The sequence below is a fragment of the Dama dama genome, chromosome 4 (genome assembly GCF_033118175.1).
Source record: "Dama dama isolate Ldn47 chromosome 4, ASM3311817v1, whole genome shotgun sequence".
Taxonomy (NCBI): Eukaryota; Metazoa; Chordata; class Mammalia; order Artiodactyla; family Cervidae; genus Dama; species Dama dama.
The window spans coordinates 50,093,321-50,106,437 of NC_083684.1; the positions used below are offsets into that span (position 1 = coordinate 50,093,321).

The 13,117-nt window shown below is 42.2% G+C and overlaps 1 protein-coding gene across 1 annotated transcript in view; it reads right to left on the reverse strand.

Annotated features, from left to right (window-relative positions):
- Window positions 1-250: 250 nt before the first annotated feature.
- The window catches only part of LOC133055060 (endogenous retrovirus group K member 10 Gag polyprotein-like), a 28,112-nt gene continuing 15,245 nt past the window's right edge, over window positions 251-13,117 (reverse strand). The window contains exons 3-4 of the mRNA XM_061140534.1: window positions 2,233-2,339; window positions 251-1,504 (exon numbers count right to left, since the gene is read on the reverse strand). Coding sequence (XP_060996517.1) covers window positions 251-1,504; window positions 2,233-2,339 — 1,361 coding nt within the window. The remainder of the gene's footprint in view (window positions 1,505-2,232; window positions 2,340-13,117) is intronic.

Consider the following 13,117-nt stretch of genomic DNA (forward strand, 5'->3'; position numbering starts at 1 on the left):
ATTTTCCCCACGGGTATAGTAGGCAGCATGACCAATTGAGCTATGCGCTGTCCAGAAGGGATACTAACAATGTTTTTGGGGGCACAAGCCATAATTTTTATTTCTCCAGTAAAATCTGAATCAATTACTCCAGGGGCAATTTGTAATCCTTTCATAGTCCAACTGCTTCTTCCTAATAGCAAACCCACGGAATTTTGTGGCAACGGTCCATAAACCCCAGTGGGTCATGCTTGCATTCCCATTTCAGGGGTTAGTACTGTATAGGTGGAGGAACAGAGGTCCAATCCTGCGCTGCCTGAGGTGGCTCTATAGAGATCTTTGACTCTGGGTTGGAAATCGCTCCGTGATGATTTTCCTGAAGTGCCCCATAACATTGTTTCGGGGCCTGGGGCTGGCCCCTCACCCAGTTTCCCGACACAGGTGCAAGCACTTTTCCATTAATATCTGTTTTAGATCTACAATCTTTTGCCCAGTGCCGTCCCCTTTTACATCTGGGGCATAAATTAGGGCCTTCAGTTTGTTTATTGGTCGTTTCTCCTTTCTTTTGGGGGCATTGTATAGCTCGGTGTCCTATCTGTCTGCAGGAGAAACAACTGCCAGGGGGCCCATTAACCCTATTCTTAATCTTTCCTTTGTTAGCTTGTTGGTACAATATTTCTTTAACAGTTTTTCCCTGTAGGGCACCTGCGATGGTTAAACCTTGCGTATCTGATGGCCCAATATCTGCACAAATCCGGATATAATCAGCTAGTCCTCCTTTCTTTCTGTAGGGTCTCAAAGCAGCCTGGCAAGCAGAGTTAGCATTTTCATATGCCAGCTGACGGGTTAAAACCATACCTGCTTCTTCATCTCCTATAACTCGCGATACTGAGTCAAGGAGACGAGCCACGAAATCCTGATAAGGCTCGTCAGGACCCTGTCTTATTTTTGACAAATCTTCAGACTTTTTATTAGATGTAGGAAGCCGCTTCCAAGCTATCAAAGCTGCCTCATTTATTTGGGGATAAGCTTCAGGGGGATAATTTAATTGCTGATTAGTAGCCCTATAGGCTCCTTCCCCCATAAGCATTTCAAAACTCACTTGCAGACCATTCCATCTATTTCTGTCCACAAAAGTTCCACATTGCTCTCCAAGCTCTGATTTCCATAGCAAATAATCTCCCCCAGAGAGGCAGGCCCTAGAGACCTGCTTCCAATCATTAGGAGGTAAATATTGACTATTTAAATTCTCAATGATGGACATAGTAAAAGGAGCAGTTGGTCCATACTGGGCACAGGCTTGTTTTAATTCTTTAATTTGTTTAAATGGCAGGGGTTCATAATACCTTCGCTGTTGAGCGTCTTCAAGGACGGGGAAAAGGATAGGAAATCCTGCCAAGGTTTCTCCCTGTTGCCTCGCCTGGTGAATTGCAAGTTGGAGGGGGCACAGTTCAGGGGTGTTTTTTACAGATAATGCCTGTGCAGGAAGCCTCAGACCCCTTTTGCATATCAGCTCTCGGTGGGTCTAATCCAGCAATAATGGACGGAGGCTGTGATGGTAACTGATTAGAGGGACATAAGGGCTGGGAAAAAAGCTTTAAGTTAAGAGTATCAAGACGTTTAGTCACAGTTGTAAGTAATTTTTTAACCTCCAAAAAAGGGGATAATTCCGCTTGTGTCTTAACAGCAGTTTTTTCAGCAGCAAATAACTCACAAGGATCTTCTGCTTGCTCAGCAGGGTCTAATTCAGAATCAGAGTCAGAGGAACTCTGTACAGGGGGTTTTTCTGCCATATCAGAACCATGCTCTGAAGGAGGAGCAGTAGGCAAGATGGGAGGTTTGCCAATTATATTCTTTAACGCAGTCTCCAATTTTTTGCTTTCATGTTCAGGGTCCAAACAGTCTCTGATAAGAGTCCATAATGAATAGGCATCTAACGGTACCTTCTCAGCCCCATGTAAAGAATAATACTGCTGAATTTGCTCCCCTACCTTCTTCCAAGTTTCTATATTTACAGTCCCATCCTCAGGGAACCAAGAACAAACTTCTTCTACAAACAACAAAAACTTTTCTAATTTATGTTTAGCAACAGTAACTCCTCTCACCTTTAACATAGTCTTAAGCATAGTTACAAAAAGTTCTCTACTACTACCTTGACCCATAGTTTATACTCTCGACTAAAACTCTCTCCGCCCTTAAAAAATCTGTATTCACGTTTCTCTTATTTTTCCTCGGGATCCCCTCTGTACTCACGTTTCGGGCGGCTGCAACCATGTAGCCCAATCGAGTCCCTGTTCGGGCGCCACCTGCCAGGACCAGCCGGCAAAGAGAACAAGTCCCGACCGCAACCACACGGAAGCCTGAGGAAAAAAAAAAAAAAAGCTGAAAGTAAAGGATGGGGTCGAGAGGGCTGAATGCTCTTTAGGCAAGTCAGCGAGTTTATTGAGTAAAACAGCTACCTTTATACTAGTACAAGCAGAAAACATAATTCATAAAAAATGCCATCTGGTGTTTGTCACATCAATACAATTCTTTGTTTCACGTGACTGCAGAAGCTTACATCTTGTTTTTGGCATTCCCAAAATAAACTACTAAGTAAAGGTCACTACTACGTTTTTCTCAAGGAAGAACAAAGGAGACCCAGCAAATGTTTTACTACTTTATCATGGGGTGGCGGGACAGGGAATGGCCTCTTTCAAGGCCTTTCCCAGGGCCTTTTTGGGCCTTGAGCAGGCCCACTCCCCGCATGGGGCACAGATAACATAGGTGTCACTCTGGCCTTCAGCACATGACAGAGCCTCCAGTCCCTCTGGTTATTGGCAGGTGACTTCAGAGATGACCTAAGAGGGTCATCACTGGTCCCCTCTTTCTCCCAGTGGCATTCTACATTTTCTACTTCTTAGGTGGGTGTCTTCTGAGGAGCAAGCATTTCTTCAGGGACACTAAGTGCCACTCCTGTTCTTGGTCCTGCACTGAGCACCAGGAGCCCCAATAACAGCTGAACCAGGAGGAAGGGAGTGGTGGGAAGAAGCTACCCCGGTGGGAATATTATTTCTGTGGAAACAGCTCATGCTGTGAAGAGTGAATTGCTAATGTGTCACATGGTCTCATGTCCCAAATCCTCTGCCTACTTCTAAAAGCATGAAATGGGTAGTTACATTACCATAGGAGATTTATGAGGCTACAAGGGAGGGACTAGAATCTAGCCCAGTTTCCTAGGGTCTAGCACAATGGCAGGCTATAGTCAACATGAGCCCCATAAAGAGCAGCATAACCAGGCAGGCATAAGCTTACACACTGGGAACTGAACCTGGGATTTGCGGCTAGTGGCTAGGCCCTTGAGTCTAAGTTCTCTGACCTGCTGTGTGAAATTAGGTATTAAATACCCTGAATCACTCTTCTACACCTTGATTTTATGTGTACCAAGTTCTGTATGCTCTGCCAGATTTAGTATTACGTGTTTGTGCAGCTCAGGTGCTTCAGTTGTGTCTGACTTTTTGCATCTTTACGGGCTGTATCCCCACCAACCTCCTGTGTCTGTGAGATTCTCCAGTCAAGAATATTTGAATGGTTGCTGTGTCCTCCTTCAGGGTATCTTCCCGACCTATGGATTGATCTGGGTCTCCTGCCTTTCGGGCAGATTCTTTACTATCTGAGCCTCCAAAGAAGCCTCTGACTCACCTCCCCATAAATAAAATTTTGTTCTAATGAAGGTTAACTTAAGGTTGACCTCCAAAACTAAATTCTTCAAGTCAACCAAAAAAATTGAGAGAAACAGGAAGTATAAGGAGGTTTGTTTTCACCAATATTACAATAGAAGTTTATGTCTATAAATAATCTAGTTTTAGTGGAAGAATAGATTTTTGGTCATTGGGACAGAAGACAAAACCCACATATAGAATCAAATATAGCTTAATATATAATAATAACAGTTTATTGAATCATGAGTTAGTGGCCTTTTAGAAAATGACATAGAGAAAAATGACCAAACATTAAAACAATCTAGATGGATTTCCCAAGCCTTTCCCCATGGATTTGTGTGGAGTAATTATTTAATTGCCATCATTCAAAGAATTAATTATTCATTTGTCACAGCTCATTTTTCTTCCACCTCCCCGCCCCTCAGTTTGACTTTCATGACATCACAGTTATTTTTCTTCCTGCTTTACTGGGCGATCCTTCTCAGGTCTTTGTGGTTTAGTTCTATAAAAGGGATCAATCTCTCTGCATGTCTTTCCTTCTGTATATATGTTCAGTTTGTTAGTGGTATCATCCAGCTTCATATTAACTTTATTCATAACATTTGAATTTAAATCTCCAGTCCAAAGTAAAACATTGAAAAGCACAGAATTGATCCTCATGTAATATTTATTTATTTAGTGGACCTTTTTTTAAACCCCTGAAATTTTTGTGAGGGACAAAAATACACAGAATTTATATAAATGGATACATTATTCAAAGGAAATTTTCAACCAAATAATGTTTTCCCTTACAAATAGCAGCTACTTTGTGACTTCCTTGATAGTTCAGTGTTTTGACTCCAAGCTTCTATTACAGGGCGCACAGATTCAATGCCTGGTAGAGAAGTAATATCCTGCATTGTCCCTAGCCAGAAACATACAAAAAGCAGGTAGTTGAACGTAGTCCCAATAAAATAATGACAAACTTTTTTTTTTGAGTGGTTTCATTTGAGAGTCTATGTCTTTGTATGTCGTTTATTTATTAATTTATTATTGATCCCACTGTGCAGCATACAGAATCTTAGTTCCCTAAACAGAGATTGAACCCTAGCCCTCGGCAGTAGGAGAATGGAATCTTAACTAGGAATTTTAACTAGTAGGACCACCAGAGCAGTTCCAAAATTTTTTAAAAGTAGTATTTTGTTCTTATAAAGTTGATCCTTTTTTTTTTTTTTGTTATCATTCACTCAGTCATGTCTGACTCTTTGCGACCCCAAGGACTGCAGCATGCCAGGCTTCCCTGTCCTTCACTATCTCCCAGAGTTTGCTCAAACCTCATGTCCATTGAGTCAATGATGCCATCCAACAATCTCATCCTCTGTTGCATCCTTCTCCTCCTGTCCTCAGACTTTCCCAGCATCAGGGTCTTTTCCAATAATTGGCTCTTCATATCAGATGGCCTAAGTATCAGAGCTTCAGTTTCAGCATCAGTCCTTCCAATGAATATTCAGTGTTGATTTCCTTTAGGATTGACTGGTTTGATCTCCTTGCATCCAGGGGACTCTCAAGGATCTTCTTCAGCACCACAGTTTGAAAGTTTCAATTCTTTGGAATTCAGCCTTCTTTATGGTCCTACTCTCACATCCATATGTGACTACTGGAAAAACCATAGCTTTGACAGCAGTGATGTCTCTGCTTTTTAATATGCTGTCTAGGTTTATCATGGCTTTTCTTCCACGGAGCAAGCGTCTTTTATTTCATGGCTGGAGTCACCATCTGCTGTAATTTAGAGGTCCTAGAATGTAAAGTCTGTCACACTTGCCATTTCTTCCCACATCTGTTTGCCATGATTTGCCATCTATTTACCTCATATCATAAATATTGATTACCTGAGGTAGTTGATACTTCTCCCAGCAATCTTGATTCCTGCTTTTAATTCATCTAGCCTAATATTTCAAAAGATGTACTCTGCATATGATGAACCAGAGATGAAATTGCCAACATCCATTGGATCATCAAAAAAGCAAGAGAGTTCCAGAAGAACATCTATTTCTGCTTTATTGACTATGACAAAGCCTTTGCTGTGTCGATCACAATAAACTCTGGAAAATTCTGAAAGAGGTGGGAATACCAGACCACTTGACCTGCCTCTTGAAAAATCTGTATGCAGGTCAGGAAGCAACAGTTAGAACTGGACAAGGAACAACAGACTTGCTCAAAACAGGAAAAGGAGTATGTCAAGGCTGTATATTGTCACCTTGCTTATTTAACTTACATGCCGAGTACATTATGAGAAACACTGGGCTGGATGAAGCACAAGCTGGAATCGAGATTGCCAGGAGAAATATCAATAACCTCAGATATGCAGATGACACCATCCTTATGGCAGAAAGTGAAGAAGAAATAAAGATCCTCTTGATGAAGGTGAAAGAGGAGAGTGAAAAAGTTGGCTTAAAGCTCAACATTCAGAAAACTAAGATCGTGGCATCTGGTCCCATCACTTCATAGAAATAGATGGAGAAACAGTGGAAACAGTGGCAGACTTTATTTTGGGGGGCCTCCAAAATCACTGCAGATGGTGGCTGCAGCCATGAAATTAAGAGACGCTTACTCCTTGGAAGAAAAGTTATGACCAACCTAGACAGAATATAAAAAGGAAAGATATCACTTTGCCAACAAAGTAACTGTCTAGTTAAGGCTGTGGCTTTTCCAGTAGTCATGTATGGATGTGAGAATTGGACTATAAAGAAAGATGAGCACCGAAGAATTGATGCTTTTGAACTGTGGTGTTGGAGAAGACTCTTGAGAGTCCCTTGGACTGCAAGGAGATCCAACCAGTCTATCCTAAAGGAAATCAGTCCTAAATTTTCATTGGAAGGACTGATGTTGACGCTGAGCCTCCAATACTTTGGCCGCCTGATGCGAAGAGCTGACCTATTGGAAAAGACCCTATGCTGGGAAATATTTAAGGTGGGAGCAGTAGGGGATGACAGAGGATGAGATGGTGGATGGCATCACCGACTCAATGGACATGAGTTTGGGTAAACACCAAGTGGTGGTGATGGACAGGGAGGCCTGGCATGCTCCAGTCCATGGGGTTGCAAAGAGGCAGACACAACTGAGCAACTGAACTGAACTGAACTGACTCTGCATATGAGTGAAATAAGCATGCTGACAATATATAGCCTTGATGTACCCCTTTCCCAATTTTACTCCAGTCTGTTGTTCCATGTCCTTTTCTAACTGTTGCTTCTTGGCTTGCCAGTTTCTCAGGAGGCAAGTAAAGTGGTCTGATATTCCCATCTTTTGAAGCATTTTCCATAGCTTGCTGTCATCCACACAGTCAAACCTTTAATGTAGTCAATAAAGAAGTAGATGTTTTTCTGGAATTCCCTTGCTTTTTCTATGATCCAATGGATGTTGGCAATTTGATCTCTGGATGCACTGCCCTTTCTGAACCCAGCTTGTCCATCTGGAAGTTTTCAGTTCACATACTGTTGAAGCCTACCTTGAAGGATTTTGAGCATTACCTTGCTAGCATGAGAATGAGTGCAATTGTACAGTAGTTTGAACATTCTTTGGCATTACCCTTGTTTGGGATTGGAATGAAAACTGAACTTTTCCAGTCCTGTGGCCACTGCTGAGTTTTCCAAATTTTCTGGCTTGTTGAGTACAGCATTTTAATGGCATCGTCTTTTAGGATGTTAAATAGCTCAGCTGGAATTCCATCACCTCCTCTAGCTTTGTTCTCAGTAATGCTTCCTAAGGCCCACTTGACTTCACACTCCAGGATGTCTGCTTCTCGTGAGTAGTAACACCATCATGGTTCTTTGGATTCATAAGACCTTGTTTTGTGCAGTGTTCTCTGTATATTGTTGACACCTCTTCTTAATCTCTTCTCCCCCTGTTAGGTCCTTATTCTTTCTGTCTTTTTTTGTGCCCATCTTTGCATGAAATTTTCTCTTGGTGGCTCTATTTGCTTGAAGAGATCTCTAGTCTTTCCCATTCTATTGTCTTCCTCCATTTCTTTGAATTGTTGACTTAAAAGACTTTCTTAACTCTCCTTGCTATTCTTTGAAATTTTGCATTCAGATGGGTGTATCTTTCCCTTTCTCCTTTTACCTTTCACTTCTTTTCTTTTCTTACCTATTTGTAAGGCCTCCTCAGACAACCGCTTTGCCCTGTTGCATTTCTTTTTCTTGAGGATGGGTTTGGTCAATCCTTCCTATAAAATGTTACATACCTCTGTGCATTGTTCTTCAGTCACTCTGTCTGTGAGATCTAATCCCTTGAATCTATGTCATTTTACACTATATAATCAGGGAGACTGCGGTTTGATTTCTGGGTTGGGAAGATCCCCTGGAGATGGGAACAGCTACCCACTCCAGTATTGTTGCCTGGAGAATCCCCACTCACAGAGGAGCCTGGCAGGCTTTGCAGTCCATAGGAGTGCAAAAGTAGGTGTCCAATATGCCACTGGAGAAGAATGGATGCAATTATTAACACATCCAGAAAGAATGAAAAGGCTGAGCCATTGTGGACAGGGCACACAATAATAGATGTGTCTGGTGCTGAAAGTAAAGTCTGATGCTATAAAGAACAATATTGCATAGGAACCTGGAATGTTACATCCATGAATCAAGGTTAACTGAGTGTGGTCAAACTGGAGATGATAAGAGTGAACATTGACATTTGAAGAATCACTGAAGTAAAATGGACAGGAATGTGTGAATTTAATTCAGATGACCATTATATCTACTGCTGTGGGCAAGAATCCCTTGGAAGAAATGTAATAGCCCTCACAGTCAACAAAAGGATCCAAAATGCAGTACCTGGGTGCATCTCAGAAACAACAGAATGATCACAGTTCATTTCCAAGGCAAACCATTCTACATCATAATAATCCAAGTCTATGCGCCAAGAACTCCTGCCAAAGAAGCTGAATGGTTCATTGAAGACCTATATGACCTTCTAGAACTAACACCAAAAAATAAGTCCTTTTCATCACAGAGCACTGGAATACAAAGTAGGAAATCAAGAGATACCCAGAGTAACAGGCAAGTTTGGCCTTGGTGTACAAAATTAAGCAGGGCAAAGACTAACAAGCTTTTGCCAAGAGAACACACTGGTCATAGCAAACACCCTCTTCCAACAACACAACCGATGACTCTATACATGGACATCACCAGATGATCAATACTGAAATCAGATTGATTTTATTCTCTTCAGCTGAAGATGGAGAAGGTCTATACGGTGAGTAACAATAAGACCTATAACTGACCGTGGCTCAGATCATGAGTTCTATATTGGATAATTCAGACTTAAATTGAAGAAAATAGGAAAAACCACCAGGGAATTCATGTGTGACCTAAATCAAATCCCTTAATATTATACTTCTCGATGGCTAACAAACACATGAAAAGGTGCTCAACATCACTCATTATCAGAGAAATGCAAATCAAAACCACAATGAGGTACCATTACACGTCAGTCAGAGTGGCTGATATCCAACAGTCTACAAGTAATAAATGCTGGAGAGGGTGTGGAGAAAAGGGAACACTCTTACACTGTTGTTGGGAAGGCAAACTAGTACAGCCACTATGGAGAACATTGTGGCGATTTCTTAAAAAACTGGAAATAGAACTGCCATATGACCCAGCAATCCCACTCCTGGGCATACACACTGAGGAAACCAGATCTGAAAGAGACACGTGTACCCCAGTGTTCATCGCAGCACTGTTTATAGCAGCCAGGACATGGAAGCAGCCAAATGCCCATCAGCAGACGAGTGGATAAGAAACCTATGGTCCATATACACAATGGAATATTACTCAGCCATTAAAATAATACAGTTGAATCAGTTCTAATGAGACGGATGAAACTGGGGTCCATTATACAGAGTGAAGTAAGCCAGAAAGATAAACATAAATAAAGTATACTAACGCAAATATGTGGAATTTAAAAAGATGGTAATGATAACCCTTTATGCAGGACAGAAAACGAGACACAGATGTATAGAACAGAATTTTGGACTCTGTGGGAGAAGGCAAGGGTGGGATGATCTGAGAGAATAGCATTGAAACATGTATATTATCAAGTGTGAAACAGATCGCCAGCCCAGGTTGGATGCATGAGACAAGTGCTCAGGGCTGGTGCACTGGGAAGACCCAAAGGGATGGGATGGGGAGGGAGATGGGAGGCGGGATCTGGATGGAGAACACATGTAAACCCATGGCTGATCCATGTCAATGTATGGCAAAAACCATTATAATATTGTAAAGTAATTAACCTCCAACTAATAAATGAAGAAAAATATATTATACTTCTCTTTGGACACAAGGCAATTTACTTCTGTATTGAAAGTATTAAAAGAAAAATTCCTGTGAATCTCTAATTCCCCACCTGCTGAAACTACTTTTCAAAATAAAGGGAAATAAATACATTTTTTCTTTTTGTATAAGCTTAAAGGATTCATCCCCAGCATACCTGCACTGCAGGAAATATTAGAGGAAGGGCTGCAGGAGGGACAGATGTGATACAACATGGAAATCTAAAACTTTACTAAGAAGGGAGAGCACAGAAACTTGTCAATATCAATGTGAGGATATATACCTGTATCTCTCTATATCTGTATCTCTATCCCTAATTTAGAGAGAATATTAAACTTTCATAGTGGATTGTCTAGGACTGAAGTTTTCCAATAATGCATTTAAGGTTAGATTAGGTACAGCTGTTGAGAAAATTAGTAAATTGTAATTTAGCTCCAGATATATCCTGAATAAAACAGAGAGACCAAAAATGTAATAAAATATGGGAAAGTGTGTAAGAGGTAATATGGGAGACAGTGAAAAGACTCTCTGTATGTAGATACTGAAATTACTAGTAGGAGTCCTGTCTCCTGTCTAGAACTGACTGACAGGAGGACTCCCAGGGAGCAGAAGGAGCAGTGTGTGAGCCCACAGCTGTGGGCGTGGAGTAGATCAGCGGGGATGCTGGCCTCAGTACACTGGGCGGCCAATGCTGGGGCTTGTGTTCCCTTCTGCCCTACTTGTCTCAATTATGGCTCTGGCTGGAGGGAACTAAGGGACATGGTCCAAAGCAAAGATCACTCAGAGCTCCTTGGAAAGTAAAAGGGTAATCCTCTGGCAATTCCTAGCTGGGGCTAAACCAGCAAAGCTGCGTGGGGTTGACTGGGTGAGATATTAGCTTGGCTCTTGGGCATCAAGAGAACTCTTTAGCAGTGTCAGGAGAGGGGGGTCCTTGTTTTCTTTACTGGAGTATAGTTGCATTACAATGTTGTGTTAGTTTCTACTGTATAGCAAAGTAAATCAACTGTGGCATATGTGCACAGTCATGTCGAACCCTTTGTGACCACATGGACTGTAGCCTGCCAGGCTCCTGTGTCCATGGGATTTTCCAGGCAAGAATACTGGAGTGAGTTGCCATTTCCTTCTCCAGGGAATCTTCTTGAGTCAAGGATTGAACTCACATGTCTTGTATCTCTTGTATTGGCAGGCAGATTCTTTACCACTAGAGCCACCAGAGAGGAGGGAATTAGCTGTATATTTATAGATATTCCCCTCTATTTGAAGGATGGGCTTCATCTCTCAGTGTCATATCTTTCTTCCTTTTCATACTGTTCATGGGGTTCTCAAGGGAAGAATGCTGAAGTGGCTTGCCATTCTCTTCTCCAGTGGACCATATTTTGTCAGAGCTCTCAACCATGACCCATCCGTCTTGGGTGGCCCTATATGGCATGGCTAACAGTTTCGTTGAGTTAGACAAGGCTATAGTCCATGTGAACATTTTGGTTAGTTTTCTGTGATAGTCGTTTACATTCTGTCAGCCCTCTGATGGTTGTGGAGAAGAGGCTTGTGAAGTTTCCTGATGGGGGCGACTGGCTGTGGAGAAAACTAAGTCTTACTCTGGTGGGCAGGCCCATGCTCAATAAATCTGAAATCCATTTATCTGCTGATGGGTGCGGCTGTGCTCCACCTCTGTAGTTTGGCCTGAAGCAGCCCAGTCCTGGGGTTCTGAAATCTCTATGGAAGGGCTCTGTTACATCTAATGGCATCCTCCTCCAAGAAGACTTATTCCAACAAGTCACTCCTCCTAGGAATGGTCCTGCCAATGACTCAACTCTGCGACTCTGCAGCACACCACTGTCAAGTCATGCCTTCACCAGACTCTCCCAAAAACTCACAGGGAAGTCTGGCTCAGTCTCTTGTGCGGTCACTGCACCTTACTCCTGGGTCCTGTTTGCACAAAGTTTTGTTTATGCCCTTCAGGAGTCTCTGTTTCCCCAGCCCTGTGGAAATTCTGTTATCAAATCCCACTGACCTTCCAAGTCAGATTCCCTGCTCATTCCCAGGCCATTTGCTGGATCCCCCAGGCTGGGCAGTCTAGAAACTTCACAACAGTGTGAGAACTTCTTTCATATAATTGTTCTCCAGTTTGTGTATCACCAGCCTGGTGGCTCTGTGGTGGGACTCTGGCTGCCACCTCCAAGAGGACTAATGCCACATTCTGTGCCTCCTAGGACTGCTCCTACCAGTGCCCCTGTCCCCACAGCAAGCCACTGCTGACCCATGCCTCTATAGGAGATTTTCACTGATCGGGTCTGACTCAGTCTTTTGTGGAGGTCACTATCCTTTCCCTGGGCCCTTGTGCACACAAGGCTTTGTGTGTTCCATCCAGGAGCCTCTGGCAAGTATAAGGTTTGGTTTTAAATGTGATTGTGCCCCTTCTACCATCTTGTTGCAGCTTTTCCTTTGTCCTTGGATTGGAGTATCTTTTTTGGGTACAACATTCTCCTTTGATGGTGTTTAGCAGCTAGTTTCTATTTTGGTGTTGGGGCAGGAGAAGATGAGCACATGATCTTCTACTCTGCCATCTTGAAACTGAAATGGGAATTTCTGTTGACACTTATGCAATGTGTGAAATCCAATACTTCTAGAGAACTAATGTACAATATTGTGCTTACAGTTAACAAGACATACAAAATCATTAAAAATGTAGATTTCTTGGGGGAGGTGTTGTGTTGTTGGGTCACAGACACAACAGGTCTAAATTGGGATTGTCCCATTTATGGGAAAATAAAGAAACTTCATTTTTTATGTTCCTTTGAGGATGGTGTTTGTCATTTTTCTACCAAGTATACTACTATGACTGAGTTTTCTTAAGGTTTCATTTCCTAGGTTTCCGTTCACTTAGCTAATGAGAATACATGAGCTCAGCACGCAAGTCTGATATTTATGGCTGTGTGTCCATCCATCGATTTCCTTTGCCACTGAAAGTAATTTAACTCGCCTGATGGACTAGGCTCTTTTGGTCCTTTAGTTATAAGAACAGAGTTGAGCAAACCAGGGGACAGAATACCTAGCACATACTATCTGGCCAATAAATATTTCAATAAAGGGGCCATTGTTGGAGGTGTTATTGAAAGCCACCAACTTCCT